This window comes from Cervus elaphus, chromosome 15, assembly GCF_910594005.1.
Source record: "Cervus elaphus chromosome 15, mCerEla1.1, whole genome shotgun sequence".
In the NCBI taxonomy this organism is placed as follows: domain Eukaryota; kingdom Metazoa; phylum Chordata; class Mammalia; order Artiodactyla; family Cervidae; genus Cervus; species Cervus elaphus.
Genome location: NC_057829.1, coordinates 30,419,095 through 30,438,067, shown reverse-complemented (window position 1 = coordinate 30,438,067; position 18,973 = coordinate 30,419,095). Strand labels below are relative to the sequence as shown.

Here is an 18,973-nt window from a genome sequence, read left to right as displayed (position 1 = left end):
TGTCCATATTTCATCCAATCACAACTCTTGCCTCTCAAGCCAGTCTGGTCTCAAAGTGTTAGGGTTTATATTAGGCAAAGGATCTTGGAGACTACTCCTTGGCCAGAATGTTAAATAGAGGTGGTATACCAAGCCCACTTCTCTATTTCTGTCCTTGCCCCGCAAAGGGCTGTGGTGGCGGCAGTGGTGCCTAATGAGAGATCCAAGTAGAAGGTGAATCTTGAAACAGACATGTCTGAGAGTTAGCGGCAGAGAGGAGAAGAGGGTCACTTGGCAGAGAACTCTGTGACAGACTTCACAGAAGTTTCACTGATTTAAACATTTAACTGAGAAATGTTTGTTTACATATGGCATGTTACCACACCATCAAGGTCCTGGTCTGGTATATTAGAAAAATATAATTTTCCTAAGAAGGTAATCATGTATGAAATAGATTCAGTCTCCCAAATTTCTTGTTAGGAAGATGACCTCTGACAAAGAACAAAATGATCAATTTGTCACTATCATTTATTCCCAAATTAAAATAATTTGGGGAAGGCAAGAATTAAAAAAAAAAAATCTTTCCTTAAATATATCTGGGAAGTAACTAGTTTTTTTTAATGAGGCCCTCGCCTATTGCAAATTAAGTTAAGCTCTGACTCATCACTCAGAGGCACCCTTGGTTAGGTAATAGTAATACAGTACCGGTACCATGACATCTGAGGTGACAGAAATTAGAAAAACATGTCAGAAGAATGCCCTCCTTTTGGACCTTTTGTGGGTTTCCACAGTTCAAACCACTTTTAAATTCTGGAAAGTTTTGGGAAAAACAAATTTACCAAAAACAAATTTTTAAGATGAAGTAATCTGGCATTTAAAAACTATGCCCTTTCTTGTAAATAGGCAAAAGTCCACACTGGAGAGATTCAATCTGAAAAACTCTTCAAAAACTAAATTTCTTCCAAGTTGAAACCTGGATACAATTTTTATATCTAAGTTGCAAAATCCTGGTAACAAGAATTTATCTTTGAACAGTTACAACATTTTAATCACTGCATTAAACCCATACACACTTCAAATAAAGCATCTGCTCAGAGCATGTAACAGTATATATTTACAATGCTGCACCTGTGAGACCTTTCTCTGTAAAACATTACAACTGAACTCTTCTTTAAATACTGCAAAAAACAAAAATGGGAGTTTCTTTTGACCACTGAGCTTCTGTGGAGGGTGGCTGAAAAGTTATGAGGGTGGCTGAAAAAGTTATTCTAATAGCTAGTTGTCTGGTCTAATCCTACCCGGCCAACCAAGGGGGAGCATATAAGCCAATGGCCACTGGCCACTGATCTCAAACCATGTTTGGGAGACAAGACAGAGAGAAAAGCAACTTGCCTTTCCATGTGTTTCCTCTCCCACAACTGCCCGGCAATACTTTGTGTGTGTGTGTTTCCCAGTCATAATTTTCAAAGACTGGACAAAGTATGTTGTGATTCCAATCATGAGTGATGAACTTTCCACACAGCAAATATAAGAATATAGCAAGACTGAAGAAAGGAAAACGTGGGAAGCAAAATCTAAAATTTTTCTTTGTTTGCAAAGTACATTTCAAAAAGGGTCTTTGAGACAACTTTCTATCCCTATCACCCAAGCTGACTTAGACACACATTGCTATTTCACTGGTCTACAGAAGTCAGAATCTTCTCTTTTCACTTTTTATTTCTCTCCTCCAAGCTTTCAAACAGGATTGGAAGTACAAAGCTTCTGGCAATAAAAGGTGGTCTCCGCAGACGGTTACTGATGAGCCCATTTTGACAGAAGGGCAGCACACCTCCACCTGCAGGCTGGATGGGGTAGGACGCGAGGCTGGGACGAGCTGCTCAGTCAAGTCACTGGCTGGTTTGCCAGGGGACTTGGGGTCATGTAAGTTGTCTAGCCTTTAATCCTATAGGGATCTTAAAGTCCAGTTGGCTACAGTTAGCTGTTATCTGTTGGAAAAACAAAAACTCTGAAGCATCACCACTAGTGGTATGAAAAGACATCAGTGACTACCCCTTCAGTTAATAGGTGATTATTTCTCAAAGTCCACTTTTTAGATTGGCTCCGTAATTAGAGAAGTACTTAATAGCTGAGACTTCAGTAACAATATATTAATATTGGTGGTTTAGTCGCTAAGTCATGTCTGACTCTAGTGACCCCCATGGATTGTAGCCTGCCAGGCTCCTCTGTCCATGAGATTCTCCAGGCAAGAATGTTGCAGTGGGTTGCCATTTCCTTCTCCAGGGGATCTTCCAACCCAGGAACTGAACCCAGGTCTCATGCATTGCAGCCAGATTCTTTACTGACTGAGCTATGAGGGAACTGTACTAATATTAATATATTGTATATATATTAACAATATATTAACATTAGCACAGTTTTTGCCACAGTATTCCTAGTATTAAACCCGTAAGCCTTTATACTCTGTGGTCACTGGTAATCAAAAAATGTCCATCCAACTTTCAAAAGGTTGGGACTGTTTAGCAGTGCATTCAGCAGTGGAATGCCCACTGTGTTCTAGGCACTTTTCTAGTTAGGTTGTGGACAGACACTACATTTTCCAAATTTAATAAGGAAAAAAGCTCTGGGAGTTTAATTTGTTAACCAGTATGCAACTGTTGAACAAAAGAACCACAAACTACGTAAATAACAGGAATTCAAATAGATATGTTAACAGCTAAAGTTCATTTTTAAGAATCAATTCAATATGCTACATGCAAGCAATCAATTACACTGCAATCATCATTTACAAATCAAAGTATAATGCGGATACTCATGGGGGTATACACAACTAGGTGGAAGTGTGTGATTACGGACGAACAGACTGAAAGTGTAAATTATGTGACTGTCTGTTGTAATTACCCTGCTTGAGAACCAAAAGAAACTTCCTGTATAATTTTGCTGGAGAATGGGGATCAAGATACAGAATTGCTTTTTAGCTGGTTTTAACCCTTCAACAGCTATTTAATTATGTGTGATGAGGTCAAAGAAAGTTTATGCTTAATTTATGAAAAGTCGGCAGGGAGGTATTTCAAAGTAATCCTCTGAAAAGCTCCAGATTATTCACGAAAACTCATGATTTCTCTTCCTCTTCAAGAAAGATTTATCTAAATTATCTGGTAAAATAAACAACATTTAAAACAAATTCACAGGCGTCATTCAATTTATTTCCTCTCTAAAAACATTCATTATGGTCTGTAAGTTCTTAACTGGATGCAACTAAAACTTGCAGGGGTAGAAGGCTGTCAGAGTCCTCAGACGGCTCTTCTGCTTTGGTAGGGAAAAAAAAATCTCATTAGCTTCCTTAAATTCATGGGGAAAAGCTCCAATACTGGGCAAACCACAGGGAAGGACTTCTAATCTACAGAAAATCATCTGCTTCTTTAGAAGGAGGAAGCCTGCTTTTGCAACAAATAATCAGCAGAATCTACTCTCACTTTAAGACATTCTAGCCTTTTTCCTTACCTGTCTTAAAAATCTAACTTGTAAACATCTTTTCTCTTCTGTAAGCACTGTTTCTAGTGCCTAAAAATCTGCCCCAAATATCAGAATGCTGAACACTCAGCATTCTTGGTGGAAGGAAGGGCAATTTCCTACACTTACAATGTCTGCCAGTATTGCTTTCCCTCATCTTGGATCAAAAAAAGAAAAAAAGTGTGGGGGGCTTCCCCCCCACACAAAAAAAGAAAAAGAGTGTGGCTCAGTGGTAAGGAATCTGCCTGCCAATCAGTGCAGGAGACACAAGTCTGTTCCCTGATCCTGGAAGATCCCACGTGCCATGGTCACTAAGCCCATGTGGCGTAACGACTGAGCCTGTGCTCTACAAGAGAGGCCACTGCAATGAGCAGCCAATGCACCCCAGCTAGAGGAAGCCTGCGTGCAGCAACAAAGACCCAGTGCAGCCAAAAATTAAAAACAAAAAAGTAAATAAAATAAACAAATTAAGTTATTAAAAAAAAAAAAAAAAAACAACAAGGAAAGAAGAGAGGGAAGGTGGGGGGTGGAGGAAAGAAAGCAGCAAGGAAGGGAGGGAGGGAAGAGAAAAGGAAGAAAAATCCCAATGCTGCAGTGTCTCTTCTTTACCTCTTTGGTCTTTCCATTCCATATTCTCTCCTCAGTTCACCCCTATTCTGCACAGCCATTCCTTGCCCGAATCCGCTATTTTATCACCTGTGTTAACATACAGCCCTTCATTTATGTTTCTCTAGGCTTAAGAGTAGAAGCATAGTTTACAGGAGTGCTGTTTTTCTAACGGACTTAACATTTGAGAGGCTATGATTCTAGTAAATTTCAGGATATTTCCTTCACGTAAAAATGATTCCACATAGCACTGAAATATACACATCACAATGTGTAAGATACTGGCTAGTGGGAAGCTGCTGGTTAGCACAGCGAGCTCAGGCTGGTGCTCTGTGACAACCTGTGAGGTGGGATGGGAGGCAGACACAGCAGGGAGGGGATGCGCGTAGACTTATGGCTGGTTCATGTTGCTGTACATGGAAACCATCACAACATTGCAAAGCAATTATCCTCCAATTAAAAATAAAAAGTAAATGATCCTGCGAAGTCTGACATAAAGGTGGTGCCAATATACCAAATACACTTGTGTGTGCTAAGTCGCTTCAGTCGTGTCTGACTTTTTGTAACCCCACAGACTGCAGCCTGTCAGGCTCCTCTGCCATGGAGATTCTCCAGGCAAGAATACTGAAGTGGGTCGCCATGCCCTTATCCAGGGGATCTTCCTGACCCAGGGACTGAACCCACGTCTCTTATGTCTCTCGTACTGGCAGGTTCTTAACCAGGAGTGCCACCTGGGAATCCCTTTATACTCATGTAAAAGTCTAAGCTCTGAAACAGATACCATAGGGCGTGATGTTCTATTTCAAGAACATCACTTTCTTTAAAAAACAAACAACAACAAAAAAAGCAAAAATAAAACACAGAGACATATTAAACAAACATATACAGCTTAATAAGATTATCATAAGGCAACCGCCCTTGTAACCATCTCCCAGGATCAAGAAGTAGAAGCTTCCCAGCTCGAACCCTGCAAACCTCCCATCTGTCCCATCCTGTTTACCCTTCTTCTTTCTTCCTCATAAGCAACCACAATCATGACTAATAGTAATCTCTTGTGTTTCTTTATACTTTTATTACCAAAATATCGCCCCCCAAGGACATATGCAAATATATTGTGTATAGTGAGGTCAACTTGCATTATATTTTCCCTCAAGATTTCAGCAACTTTTTTCAATACCTTCTACTATATAATCACACTGCATGTTTTTCTCAATGTGGAAAAATGTGTAACTGAATTATTCTTAATCCACCAAACTATTTTAAAGTACTTTATAAACATTAATTTAAAACAACTTTGTTGACAAAAAGGAGCTCCTCTATGGTGTTAGCTCAAAGCAGGACTCATTGTGAGTAAGTATAAAACAAGGTTCTTATATTGGTAAACATGAAAATGCAGCACCAATATTAGAGTAGAAACACATTGAACACAAATCCATGGGGGAGAAAAAAAAAATCAGGTTTCTAACTAGTATTTTCCTAACAGAATTCTAAACAATGTAAGAAAACTGCTTTACCTAAAACAAATTGATATAAAAAAAACTTCTGGGGGTACTCTTCCTACCCCCTTCTGATGTCTGTCAGAAGCTTTCTCTATCTCCTTTATACTTTAATAAAACAAACAAAAAAAAATTCTGCTTTACAATCAACTGAAATTTTAAACATATTATTTAGAAATTCCCTCGAGAGAGGATGTTATCAAACTATTATCTTAGAATATTCTACTTCAAACATACTACTACAAGCTGCAAAACATGTTTACGAAGAATAGTTCCCTTGAAACCAAAACCAGGTATAGCACTAATTTCAACCAATTGGAACAAAATCTTTCTTGCTCTTGGTTAAATAATGAAAAAATGCTTCCTCTGCATATATCTTAGCTGGGAAAATGGAAACGGAAGTTGGAAGCATTTCCTCCTCTGCAGTGATGCAGCCCAAGTGTGCCTCGCACGCACGGCATACACTGGGTGGGTGGGGAGCATCCTCAGTGTGCTCATTTCCTGTGAGCAAGAACGAGATCATTTATCCTGATGTTTTCATCACCAAGGCTAACCCCAGCAGAGTGCAAAGCATGCTGGCTGAAGGAAAGGATGAAGGGATCAATGAATGGAAAAAAAAAAAAAAAAGGCAAAAAACCAGAGATGGAGAGATCTGAGATCTGGCCGGGTCAGTCGGACAGGGGCTGCCACTGACACAGAGAGGAGGACAGACTACATTTGGGCGTTCATTATTTCACTCTCTCAGCAAACTTTTTGTGGGCTCCCCTGTGAGTATGACACTGCTCGTGGCTTGGGGTAAAGCAGTAAACAAGTCCTGGCCCCCGTGACGGTGTTGCCAGTGAAGTGAAAGTCGCTCAGTCGTGTCCGATTCTTTGCAACCCCATGGACTATACAGTCAATGGAATTCTCCAGACCAGACCAGGATACTGGAGTGGGTTCCCTTCTCCAGGGGATCTTCACAACCCAGGGATCAAACCCAGGTCTCCTGCATTGCAGGCAGATTCTTTACCAGCTGAGTCACAAGGGAAGCCCAAGAATGCTGGAGTGGGTAGCCTATCCCTTCTCCAGTAGATCTTCCAGACCCAGGAATTGAACTAGGGTCTCCTGCATTGCAGGCGGAGTTTTTACCAACTAAGCTATCAGGGAAGCCTTGACGGTGTTGCCAAGTTCTCTTTATTCTTGAAGGCTAGGTTTTCTCATACTAACTCCTGGAATGGAGCTTGCCCAGTAGTGGGATTCAAAACTACTCACTGCATGCTGGTCAATGTAAACAATTCAACCAGGCAAAAGACTTGTTAAAAAAAAATCCACCTGCATGCCAAAACTTGAAACATTCTCAGCTATGTAAGGCAAAATGGTAGTTGCAGATCGTATGTTTCATATTTACAATGTTTTCATTGATGCATGAATACAAACTATTCTTTAAGAGCTATTTATTTGCTCTTATTTATGACAAGCTTAGTTAAAAAAATACATAAATCGTCAGCTGCACTGCCTCATGCAAGTCATTTCAATGCATTCAGTAACAGTCACCCTCTGAATAAATCACTGAAGAGCTCAATTTTCAACCTTGATGTTATCTTTAGCATATTAAAATATACTGTACTTCAGCCCAGCGTAATAAAGCAGTCATGACAAAGGCTCCTAGTACAACATATTATAATGAGAAAATAAGGAAAAATAGTCATTTCCCTTATTATATTATAAACTAGAATCCTATTAAAAGATATGTCATCATTATATTTGATTACACAGGTCAAAACATGTCTTCCAAAACCCAGCCAAAGTCTGAGGATACAGCTGCTGGTTCTATCTTCCAACAAGTGTCATGGTGGAGGTGGGGGGAGCAGCTCCTATCTTAGAAAAGGCCATAAAGGACTTGAGCACCATTTCAAAAGCATAATTTATTATTCCTTAATGGTTGCTCTGCCTGTGCTCACCACGGGAGGAGAGCTGCTGGGAAAGCTCTGCAAAGAAAGAAACTTTCGTGACAGTTTCTTAGGACTAAAGTTGGAATTTTCCTTCCAAAATAAATGCATGAAGAAACAAATTATCTGATGAAAGTAGGAAAAGATAAATATCTCTTTGACCAACTGTGTGTAAATGTGCATTTTGTCACAGCTCTCAATTCTCTGCTCAAGGTTTATAGTAGATAACTGACAGCTTCCTTTCTGATGCAACTTATATGATTCTAAGACAGAGGCTGCCCTTGAACAAAAATGCCAGACCTCAACAGAAGGCAGGGTGTACACAACATCATTTGGAAGAAAGCAAACCACACCTAATTAATTATATTCTAATAAGATAAAATTCTTCCTAAGAATCACATGTGAGAAGAGAAAGTATATTAAGAAAGTTCTTCCTGAGGTAATTCATTTAACATTTATTCAATAAATAATAAAGACCTATTCAGTGCCAGGGGCTTCTCTGATGGGTCAGCAATAAAGAACACACCTCCCGATACTGGAGATGTGAGTTTGATCCCTGGGTTGGGAAGAGCCCCTGGAGAAGGGCATGGCAGCCCACTCCAGTATTCTTTCCTGGAAAGTTCCACGGACAGAGGAGCCTGGTGGGCTATAGTCCATGGGGTTGCAAAAGACTTGGACATGACAGAGCATCTAAACAACAACAATTCAGTGCCAGGCTCTTATGGGGGTGAGATTACAGAAGAGAACAAAGACTCTACCTCCATGATGGACAATAAGCCATGAATATATAAAAGACATATGCAACTTTCTAAATGACTTTGCACTTACTCAGCCTAGAGCACTTTTTTTTTAAATAGTGCCATTGAAAAAAAAAGAAAAAATATTAAATAAAAATCACAAAAGTAGGTAAATAGCACATGTTCAAACATACAGCTCCTTTATTCAATTTGCTTAACTCCTCACAGGCAGTCAGAGTGTTTCAGTCAGATCATGTACCTAAGACACACTGCCATGGTCTCTTAAAACATCTTTGATGCTTGGCTTGTGGGGCTCATAAATAGGGGAAAGTGAAAATATTTACCCTATAACCTACCCAGCAGAGTTTATGCCCCAGGGAGTGCTGCATGGCCTCCACCCCAACAGGGAGAAGATAATATTCACATGCCTGCCAGGGTAAAAGAATGAGGCTGCTCAGGGTGATGTGACTAGAGCTACGAAGACTGCAACATCTCTGGCTACCTGGACCAGTTCCTGGGTCACTTGTTGGAAAGTGTAGCCCTAAGTTGACCATAATAGTGCAGAGACGCCAAGAGACCCTCACTAGAGCAGTGGGGTGTCTCACCAGGGCCTGTCACGCTAAGGATCCAGCTCTTGGGGAGAATCTGTTTGTCCTGAAATTGTACTCAATTTGGCCTCAGAGAGAAGCTAGTGACTCCCGTCCAGTCCTGGTTCTTTAGAATTTACTAACAGGTAAAATGTGGCACACTGGAACCCAACCAACTGGATTCCTAAATTAAAACTCCTATTTTCTACAGGAGACAGGCCAGTCAGTATCTGAAATTTTGTTCTAAAAAAAGCATACAATTTTCAGGTAGGATGAAGTTAATCTAAATTTTTGTTTAATAGTTTTCTTAAGTTTTACTTAAACTGTGTTCTGAAAAGTTTGTAAGTGGTAGCTCTTTTAAAATAATCTATTGAAGGCTGACTGTTAAAACTGAAAGTTGCTAGCTGGTAACCAGAAATACTATGAGATGTATCCTGGTATTTAGATATATAACATTTAAGCTAGGGGCTAGCATCTAAGATATAGGAGAAGACATTTTCTCTTTGAGAGAGGTAACATGGTTAACATCACCAACATCATATTAACTTTCAACATCACAATATTCTAGGTAGAGATGCAGCATGTGACTTTCTAATTCTGCCTGATGGACCTAGAAAGGCAGAGGAGTAGGGAGAGAAGGTGCTTTCTTGTCTAAGTGGTGTTTCCTCAAGAAATCAGCCGAGAGGTATAAAGAGGCTAAAGGAAAGACAAGACTGGGACTGGACTCTCTAAACTACCTAAGGGATCTCTTGTCACTAGAACCAGATCAGGGAAAGAATGAGGGCATGGAAAGTTAATCTGTTAATTCTCAGTGAGAATGAAACTAGCTATTAAATGGTACCCAGAAGCATCCTTTCTTAAAAGTTTATTCTATTTCTTATTTTCTTTAAATCCAGGTGTGTGGACTCCTTAAGAATAAGACTTAAATCCAGTCTCATTCTTAAGAAAAGTGAACAAGGACACTGCTAACCACACTGGGGACATGACCAAGTTCATAACTTGTAGGCACAAAACTGGGTCATTTGCACACATCTTCTAGCAGCACACACTAATGACAGATTGAATTTGTAAACAGTATACATTCCTCATGAAAATTGAGGGGAAACCTCTCGACATACAAAATCATAGAAAAGATCAGCAAAGGTAATTTCTGGAAATAAGTACCTATCTCATTCCATCATTCATATTTCCTCTAGAGCAAGTTCTGTTCCAGGAAGGACAACCCTGATACATCGTACAGTATTTTAATACTGAGTAGAGAAAGCCAAGAATCGAAGCTGCTTACAAACTTTTATGATTAGCCTACAAACAAATAGTTGTTTTTAAAATGACTGACTGAAGGTAACGTTAACTGATAATTTATGTAACTGAAAAGCTTGTCATCTGTATACTAGTCTCAAGGAAACTGTAGATTTAAGTTTGTAGACTCCTGGACCCAACTGTCATCTACTCTTTATAGCTCCTTCCCCTAAGAGTAAGTCAAGTCTGAAACAAAGAAGAAAAAGTTAATATAAGATTTAGAATTCTTATGATTCAAATTAGTATGTTTATTTTAAATTAGGAAAGAATACTGAATTTCATCAAATGCCTTTTCTCATTTGTTCTAAACAACCCCTCTGGTTATCCTTTGTTTTCGCATTGATTTTTCTCCATCAGTGCTCCAGTCTCTCTAGCTTAAAAACAAAAAAACCTACTGCCCTTGATAATTAAGCTTTTTGAATCTACTTCTTTAAATTTCACTTATGCCCAATCCTTGAAAGGATACTTTTTACACCTCATCTTAACCTTCTTCTATGGGGTACTGAACAGTGGCTCGAGTGATCTTAGACAAGTTTCCCAGTGTCTCTGTGCCATCGAAAGAGAGGTAACTGTAACCCACTGAGGGTATCTGCAAGGATTAAGCGAGTCTGTGTAATTTGGGTTACAGTACCTCATATATGGCTTTCCAGGTGGTGCTAGTGGTTAAGAACCCACCTGCCAATTCAGGAGACTTAAGAGATGCAGGTTCAGTCCTGGTCGGGAAGAGCCCCTGAAGGAGGGCACGGCAACCCACTTCAGTACTCTTGCCTGGAGACTGACATGGACAGAGAAGCCTGGCGGGCTACAGTCCATAGGGTCACAAAGAGTCGGACACGACTGAGGCGACTTAGCATGTACCTGACACATGGTAAGCGCTTTAGAAATGTCAGCTATGATAATGGATACTGTTGTTGTTGAAATGTTGACCTCTTTTGGCTTACTTTTCCTACTTCTGGACCCTTTACAATGAGGGTAAAAACACACATCTCAACACATGATGTGAGGACAGACTCCTATGACAGTGACTGACACATATTAGACACTTAATAAATGTCAGCACTGTTGCTGCCATCAATGATTTTCCTTTTCTGCACATTTTGTGTTCATGACTTCTGCTCATTTTCCCATTAGGGTCTATGTTTTAACACTATCAAAACCTTTACTTTTATATTTGTTTAAATACTACAGATAACAAAACTTCGCCTGGTACATTTGTTGCAAACATCTTTCCTGTTTGCTTTTAAATATTAATATTTTCCCACATAGGAGTTTTACATTATTATACAGTGAAGTTTGTCTATTTTTTTGTGTGTGATTTCTTTCATTTTCTTAATGCTTATGATGTCCACGACCATCTAAAGACCAGATATATAATTAGATATCCTTTCTTTTACTTTCTAAATGTTCTTTTTGTTGTTAATCTCTAAGTCTTTAATCTACCTAGAGTTTCTTTTGTTGTTACCTAAATATCTAACACGCTTCTGTACATGCTCACACTTTTGAATATGCTGTTTCCTCAGCCTGGAATGTTTTCACTTTAACTTCTCAAGCCACGAGCTCTCAATATCTATTGTAGAAACATACTGTCCAACAATTGATGTCTCCTCAGTGAACTTAATTAACCACCCAGCAAGAGCTGTGTCTTCATTTCTCTTGCTTGTGTTTAGCTGAATGTAGACTAGGGTGTCCCAATCAACAATGCTGAGTGAAGAGGTAAGAAATGAATCTTTTCTCATCCTTCTTCATTATCCAGTTCAGAATCAGATAAATGCGCTTACACAAACACACAAGTACGTGCTTTTGCCAGCCTGTTTCACCACTACCTGGTACAGTGTTCTGCAACCTACTGCTGAATCAGCTGTTTTCCCTGGGTCTCTCCTGGGTCAGCACAGGAGCCTGGGTTTTGTATCCTGCTCCCCATGCAGGGTTTCGGCTCTGCAGCCTTAAGTAAAAGACGGTTCGTCACTGCCCATCTATTGCCCCACCAAGCACAGTCCTACACAACTGAAGGTATATACAACAGATTATCACCGCTCCATAAGTATTTGTACCAAAGGAAACAATGAAAGGATAAACAGAAACTAGTAAGACTGTGACCTGCAGAAAAGGCTCAGGAATGGGACTGAGGAAGCAGTAACACTTCTTTGAGTATACGCTTTAATACAGTTTCAACTTTGAAAATCATGTTGTGCTATATTCTTAACATTTGAAAACAGCTGTACTCAGGGTAAAGTCATGAAGAACTATATTCAAATACTGACCTCTCATTAGAAGGTCTGTTTTATACAGTGATGTGATTAGCAATCCTAAAATGATTTAATGTATATTCTAGGACTAAGCACATTAATAAATACACTGTAGGTAATGGAAGTCAGGTTTCTCACTACCAGAGAAGAGAGTTGCAAATACAATAATATGGAAGGATAGACTAAAACTCTGCAGAGGTGTTGATCTGGAATGCAAAGCTCAGTGAACTCATAACAGGGATGTGTGTGTGTGTATACACATACACACATAAACATATATCTCTTCTTTCCTAGCTCTTCCCCCTTGAGAGGCCCTAGAAGCAGGGACACCCCAGTAGCAGTACGGACACCTAGATGCTCAGATCTTGGCTTTTACACTGTTTTCCACCATAAAGAATTAAAGACTTTTAAAATAGAAATGTGTGATTCCAGGGCTAGGTCAGAGAGAGAATAAGATGAATCTGGCATATCATGTTTGTTGTACCAGAAGGTAAGGAAGGATCAGACATGTTAGAAGGACACAGGCGCCAGTCTGAAGCAGTTCGCACAGAATAAATCTGGGGCAATTTGAATATCAAAATAAATAATGGCAGCTACAGGTTATAATCCATAGAATAAAATAAAAATTCATTAAGTAGTCTGTAATTATATAAATTATAAAGAATAATGAGATAAATGAAGTGATTATTTAACTAAAAAATTAATAAAGGAAGCGCTGGGCTTCCCCAGTGGCTCAGCTGGTAAAGAATCTGCTTGCAATGCAGGAGACCTGGGTTTGATCCCTGGGTTGGGAAGAAGGGAACAGCTACTCACTCCAGTGTTCTGGCCTGGAGAATTACACGGACCGTATAGTCCATGTAAGAGTCACAAAGAGTCAGACGTGACTGAGCGACTTTCACTTTCTTTCACTTTCCTTACAGCATATATCAACAAGTAGATCATACATTGCGGCTTTAAAAATCATTATCTGGTAACTACCAAAGTAATAAAGAGTTTTAGATAAGAATCATAAATAAACACTAAAAGTAGTAGGTGAAAATTGGATGAGAAACAGGATATTTACATAATTCCAAAGTATCTTCTTACTAGGATATTACTCATTACAAAGGGAAAAATGTTATTCTATAGTGAAGAAATCTGAAAGGCACCATCTTACACTGTAATAGGTCAAAGAAATGATCATGTGATTCTGCTAGGAGGTGCTCGGGAGGACCCAGCATCACTTTTGTATCTGCCTGCCAAAACATCGAGAACTCCAATCTACTCATGAGGAAACATCAAACAAGCCCAAACTGAGGGACAATGTTCAAAAAAATGCTCTGTATACTTCAAAAATGTCAAAGTAACAACAAAACAAAACAAAAAATGACTAAGGTGTTATTCCAAATAACTCAAGAGATATAATAACTCAATATGCTATCCTGGACTGGGAAAAAAAAATTTTTTTTTCCCCCTGGAAAGGACATAAGTGAAAACTGGCAACATTTGAAATTTGAACAAGATAGATAGATTAGATAACAGATAATGCTGAATCAACGTTAATTTCTTGGTTTTGATAATTTATGGTTTTGTATGACAGCATCTTTTTTATTTTTATTTTAAAGAAAAACACACTGAAATGGTATAAGGGTAAAGGTGCAACAGGTCTGTAATTTACTCTCAAATGATTCTGGAAAAGAAATACAGAATGACAGAGGGGGACGGGAGGGAGCGAGAGGAAGACTGAGAATAATACAGCAAAAAGCAAATGTGACAAAATGTGACAAAATCTGGGGAACTGGGGTGGAGTAGATGGGAACTTTGCTCTAAGTCTGAGAGTACTTCAAAATTGAAGGGAAAGCAGTGAGCTGGAAAGGCACCGCTGGGTGGCTCTGGCAGCAGGGACATGCTACTGCCTCACCCTGGGAGGCTTGGAAGCAGGAATCACAGAAGTTTTGAGGGAAGGGGGCTTCTCTGGAGTTCTGAGATGTCTGGTGTGGACGGAGAGTGGTATGTGTGTGTGTGTGGACACAGAGAAGGGGAGGACTTTAAAATTTTCTAACTGAGGGAGAGAGGGAAATCTTAGAAAGCAGGAGAGAAAGAGAAATACAGTATCAGCTTCAACCCATGATAAGCCTCTCCTTCCACTATCCACTTCCGACTGAAGTTTTGGGCAGAGTTACAAAACCTGTGAGTTGGTTTATGAGCAGACTGGGAGCAGGTGCCCTTAGTCACTTGGGCCAATCTGCAGAAGACCTCTCAGGAAGCCCTGCTCTGATACATCCCAGACAAGCTGTCCTAGGAAGACACACACAATAACATTATTCCAAGGACAGCATTTGGTCCCGGGATGACCATTCCATCTCTTGAGAACAGTGTTCAGAGTTTTAGATTCACAGTTCTTTATATTCACTCATCATTTTGTGCCCATATCTATAATCCTGTGTGCCAGTGGGCAGCTGGGCAGTGCACAGCTTTCCTTCTATTGGTGTCTTGTTTTAGCTTCCTGAACCAGTAGTTATTGTAGACCAAATAAAGATTTCCTGCCTTACAACCTTCTTTAAATTACTGAAAATACCTGCCCAGACCAAAAGACCCTCAGGCTCATGTACAAGTAGAAATAAAATAAATTTAACCCTTAAAAGGTTCCTTTAAAAAAACAGAGCAGATTTTAGAAAACCTATAACTCCGGTTATCAGTTTTGCCCTGAGTTCTGAATTGTAAGGTCAATAAGGATTATGCGAGGTCATGGGGTTTATCTCCTCCTTCTGCAAAAGACTGGATCTAATCATTATAGAAAGATATTTATCTACTATTATTTTAAGTAACTCCAAATGAGGAGAGGCTATCAATTTTGATAGCAGCCTACTCTATTTTTGTTCAAACGTGTCTAGCCAAGGAATTATTTTTTGGTTTTAAATTGAATTTGTTTGGTTTATACTAGTCCCCATTTTCTTTGAGCACTATAAAATTCTTCCCCTGATCTCTTCTCTGAAGAAACAGCACCAGTCCCCTTTCAGCTTTATTCAAATCATTCACCATACTTCTTAACCCACTCCAGTGCAGGATGATGCCAAGGGTACATGAATGAGAAAATCTAAAATGACACATTTTAGCATTGCATTGCCTGGCTGCACCCTAATGGATGGCATTCATCATGATGGCTTTGAGCCATCCAGATAGATTCCACTGTGTTCCCTAGTTGTTTTAAGAAACAGAGTAGACTCTAATACAGTTTTCACTAAAATGGTTAACATAAAGATTTGGCATTTGTTCCTGGGTTGTTATTTTATGCAGAAGGCCTCAGTACCAGATCATGCTGAACAAATAAGTGGCTACTATATTTAGAGACCTGCATTTTTACCTGCTAAGTACCAGTCTCTTTTAAACCTTAGGTAGAAAATCATCATGGGCAGTGACCATATCACTTTGGAGATTCCATTCAAACGAGCAAAAATACATCTAATGCAGATTACTGAGTGCTCTGCCCTACTGAATAAAAAGAAGGTGTCCAAGGAGCTTAGAGCAAGCTGGAAGCATGACACTTGTATCAAATAATTACTACAAAAGAACAAACTGGATCCAAGTGCTACACTGTGGAGATAAAGAGCCAAGAAAAAAACAGGATGTAACTCTGGGAGATGGGATCAAAAAGGAGGCGGAGGCTCAAAAGGGAGGGCATGTATGTATACTTACAGCTGATTTACGTGGTTGTGCAGCAGAAACTAACACAACATTGTAAAGCAATTATCCTCCAATTAAGGAAAAAATAAAAAGGAGGTTCTTGAGCCAGTTCTTAACAATGGGTAGGATTTTGAATAGACTGAGGCTAGAAAAGGAGGAAGTGGCCATTTAAGGAAGGCTCCGCACAGACAATGGAAATATGGGAACCTGCTCAGAGTATTTGAGGAAATGGAGGTTAATATAAAACATAATACATGAAAAAGCCGCAAAGAGAGGCTGGAACTAGCTGTTGGAAGATCAGGAATACTGAACTAAACAGGCTGCCTTACTCTGTAAGCATGCAAATACTATCCAAAATTTAAGGCTCAAGTGGCTGCGAGGCATACCAAAAATTATTAGGAACAACTTGTGAACAGTGGCCACAAAAAATTCCAAAATAAAACAATTGGATTTGCCTGTGGAACACATTACAACTGGGATGGAAAAATAAAATGGTGAACTTCTGGTAAGGTGACCTTTCATGGGATAACTAGATCAAGAAAGAAGAGTAAGACTAAGGTAATTAATTAATGACTAGAAATATCATCTGAAAATATAAAAACAATCAATTAAAATACTTCAAAGAAGAATACTATCTTTCAATGTCAATAAATTATACAAATCAGTCCAACACTGCTATATAGTTATATTTTACACCCAAACTTTCATATTTCAACATCTAATAATATAGATTTACACTCAACACGTTGCTTCATGGTTTTCCTTGAGTATATTTACATTTTGGTTTTGCATCTGATGTACCTTATGAAGATTACATGATTTGCTGTGTTTTCCTTCTTTCAGTTTAAACTCTGGTAATGAAGAAGCACACAGTTCCTAGTGACAGATTTTCACATGGTCAGAAGTGATTATTATCATGAGATACCTGGTCTTCCTGTTATCTGGATATTTTGAATCAAATTTCCAAATACAGCTTTAATACTGTATTTACACATCCAATCTAATATAAACAAAGGAGGAAAAAACGACCAATTTTCTTTAAGCATTATTTTATGCATACTTTAAAGTAGCATTCAGATTTTCATCGAGGACACTCAGCAGATACAAATGTGTATAAAAAGTATTACTTGGGCAATCTTTAAATACAAACATTTCCATAGTAATTTCCGTAATAGACAAGGGAAATTGACAAAACAAGATATTTATTTCTACTAGACAGGCTCCAAGGATAGGCTACCTAAAGAATTGTTTTTCTAAATAGAAACCCCCCTCACTCCGTTTCTGCTCTGTACTGCACAAGATTATAGGCAGAATTTCAGAAAGCTGAAAATCCTTTTAAATAACACTTCCTCTGGCTTTAATCACAAATAATTGCCTCTTTTGGTGCTAATGAGCATGAGCCTCACAGAATGGAATGTAATTCTGCCGGTTCATTCAGGGTAATGGTTTTGTGAGCTGGTGACACTGCGAGAGATGGGGTCTCAATTTCCTAGAGTACAATAGTGAGCAGCAATACATTTTTCATTTGAGGAAGGTTTTCTAACCTATGTAAATATAAGTAGAAAACCCATTATCTATTGATAAAAACAACAAAGTAGGTTAAATAAAGTTTTATGTACTACTCTCCTTTAATAGCCATCAGCTCCCTGGATCATGAAAGTAAATAAAGTATTTCACTTACTGAAATCAATGAGAAACCGTCCAAATCCTTGCCTTTGGTGCTGGGGCATGATCATTATGCAGGAGACATTATACTTCTGCTGGCAAAGTTTTTCCTGAGGGAAGGAGAAACAGATCAAGTATGTCAGAGCACTGCTAAAGTGGGCAATTCCCGGCACCTGCCGCTGTCCATATACCACGGTCCACTAAGGTGAGCCGACGTGTTAGGTCAGGATCAAGCAGAATAACTCGACCATCTTAATCAATCAAACTATCAGCTAGCAACAAACTACGCACTCGAGGCATGCCTCTTAATTATATCTTTATTCTTGAAAGTCAGCACCATGAAATATGAATAAAGAATCCAAGGAAATGTGAGTCAAATGAAACAGCACAGTATGGAAGAAAGGTTTTCTATGCTCAAACAACCTGGGAGATGGGCAGGGGGAGTGGGGGAAGATTCAGAGAGTCACGCAGCAGGATCAGTTAAGAATGCCTTGTTAAAGGCCACAGTGAAACTAAAACAGTGTCTGTGTGGGTAGACTTGCACAAATACATTTCTCTTATGAATAAACAGTCAAAGTAAAATGCTGGAGAAATAATCTGTATTTCAAAGAAGGACAACAAACAAAAAGACAACAGCAACAAGAAATCCCAAGCCTCCAAACCAAACTGAGGCCAACATATTACCAACAGTCTGAAACCAGGAAGAAGACTGGAGAGAATATAGTGGAAATGGTTCTTGTAGTTCAGGGAAAATTTGCAATTTTCATGGGCTATGGCATCAGAGCAGCAACATTTTCTTCACGGTACATAGAAGCCGCCAAAACCTACACAGAGAAGATCTGGAAAAGGCTTTTGAGGTTGTGAATGCTCTGGCCAACTATAAACCACAAATTAGATTAACCACAAATGGTACTAACCGCATCAAAGAATTACTTTGGAACACCCAGATCTTTAATGAACCTATTTGAAAGATCACAGGAAATGGTGGAGGAAAAAACACTACAGGGCAGAATTAAAGATTTCTTTGTGAAAAAGATGTGCTCCCGACTTTAGCACATTTGAAGCTGTCTGTGGAGTCTCCAATAAATGAGGAGTAAGAAATAATGTATGTCAATTTTCCTAAGAAACTGGATGGCCCCATCACTGGATGTGTACATCCATGGCAAAGATTCAAATAATTAGTCTGTTTTGCAAAGTCAGACAAATTGGTCACTGTCTCTAAAAAGAGGTATACTCTGAGTTAAAGGATTCATCCTC

General features: G+C 39.1%; 1 protein-coding gene across 6 annotated transcripts in view; it reads right to left on the bottom strand.

The window, feature by feature from the left end:
- The window catches only part of KAT6B (lysine acetyltransferase 6B), a 181,851-nt gene that overhangs the window by 18,465 nt on the left and 144,413 nt on the right, over positions 1-18,973 (bottom strand). For all 6 annotated transcript variants that reach the window (XM_043927095.1, XM_043927097.1, XM_043927099.1 and 3 more), the window contains exon 13: positions 17,733-17,826. In XM_043927095.1, the coding sequence (XP_043783030.1) occupies positions 17,733-17,826 (94 nt within the window). The remainder of the gene's footprint in view (positions 1-17,732; positions 17,827-18,973) is intronic.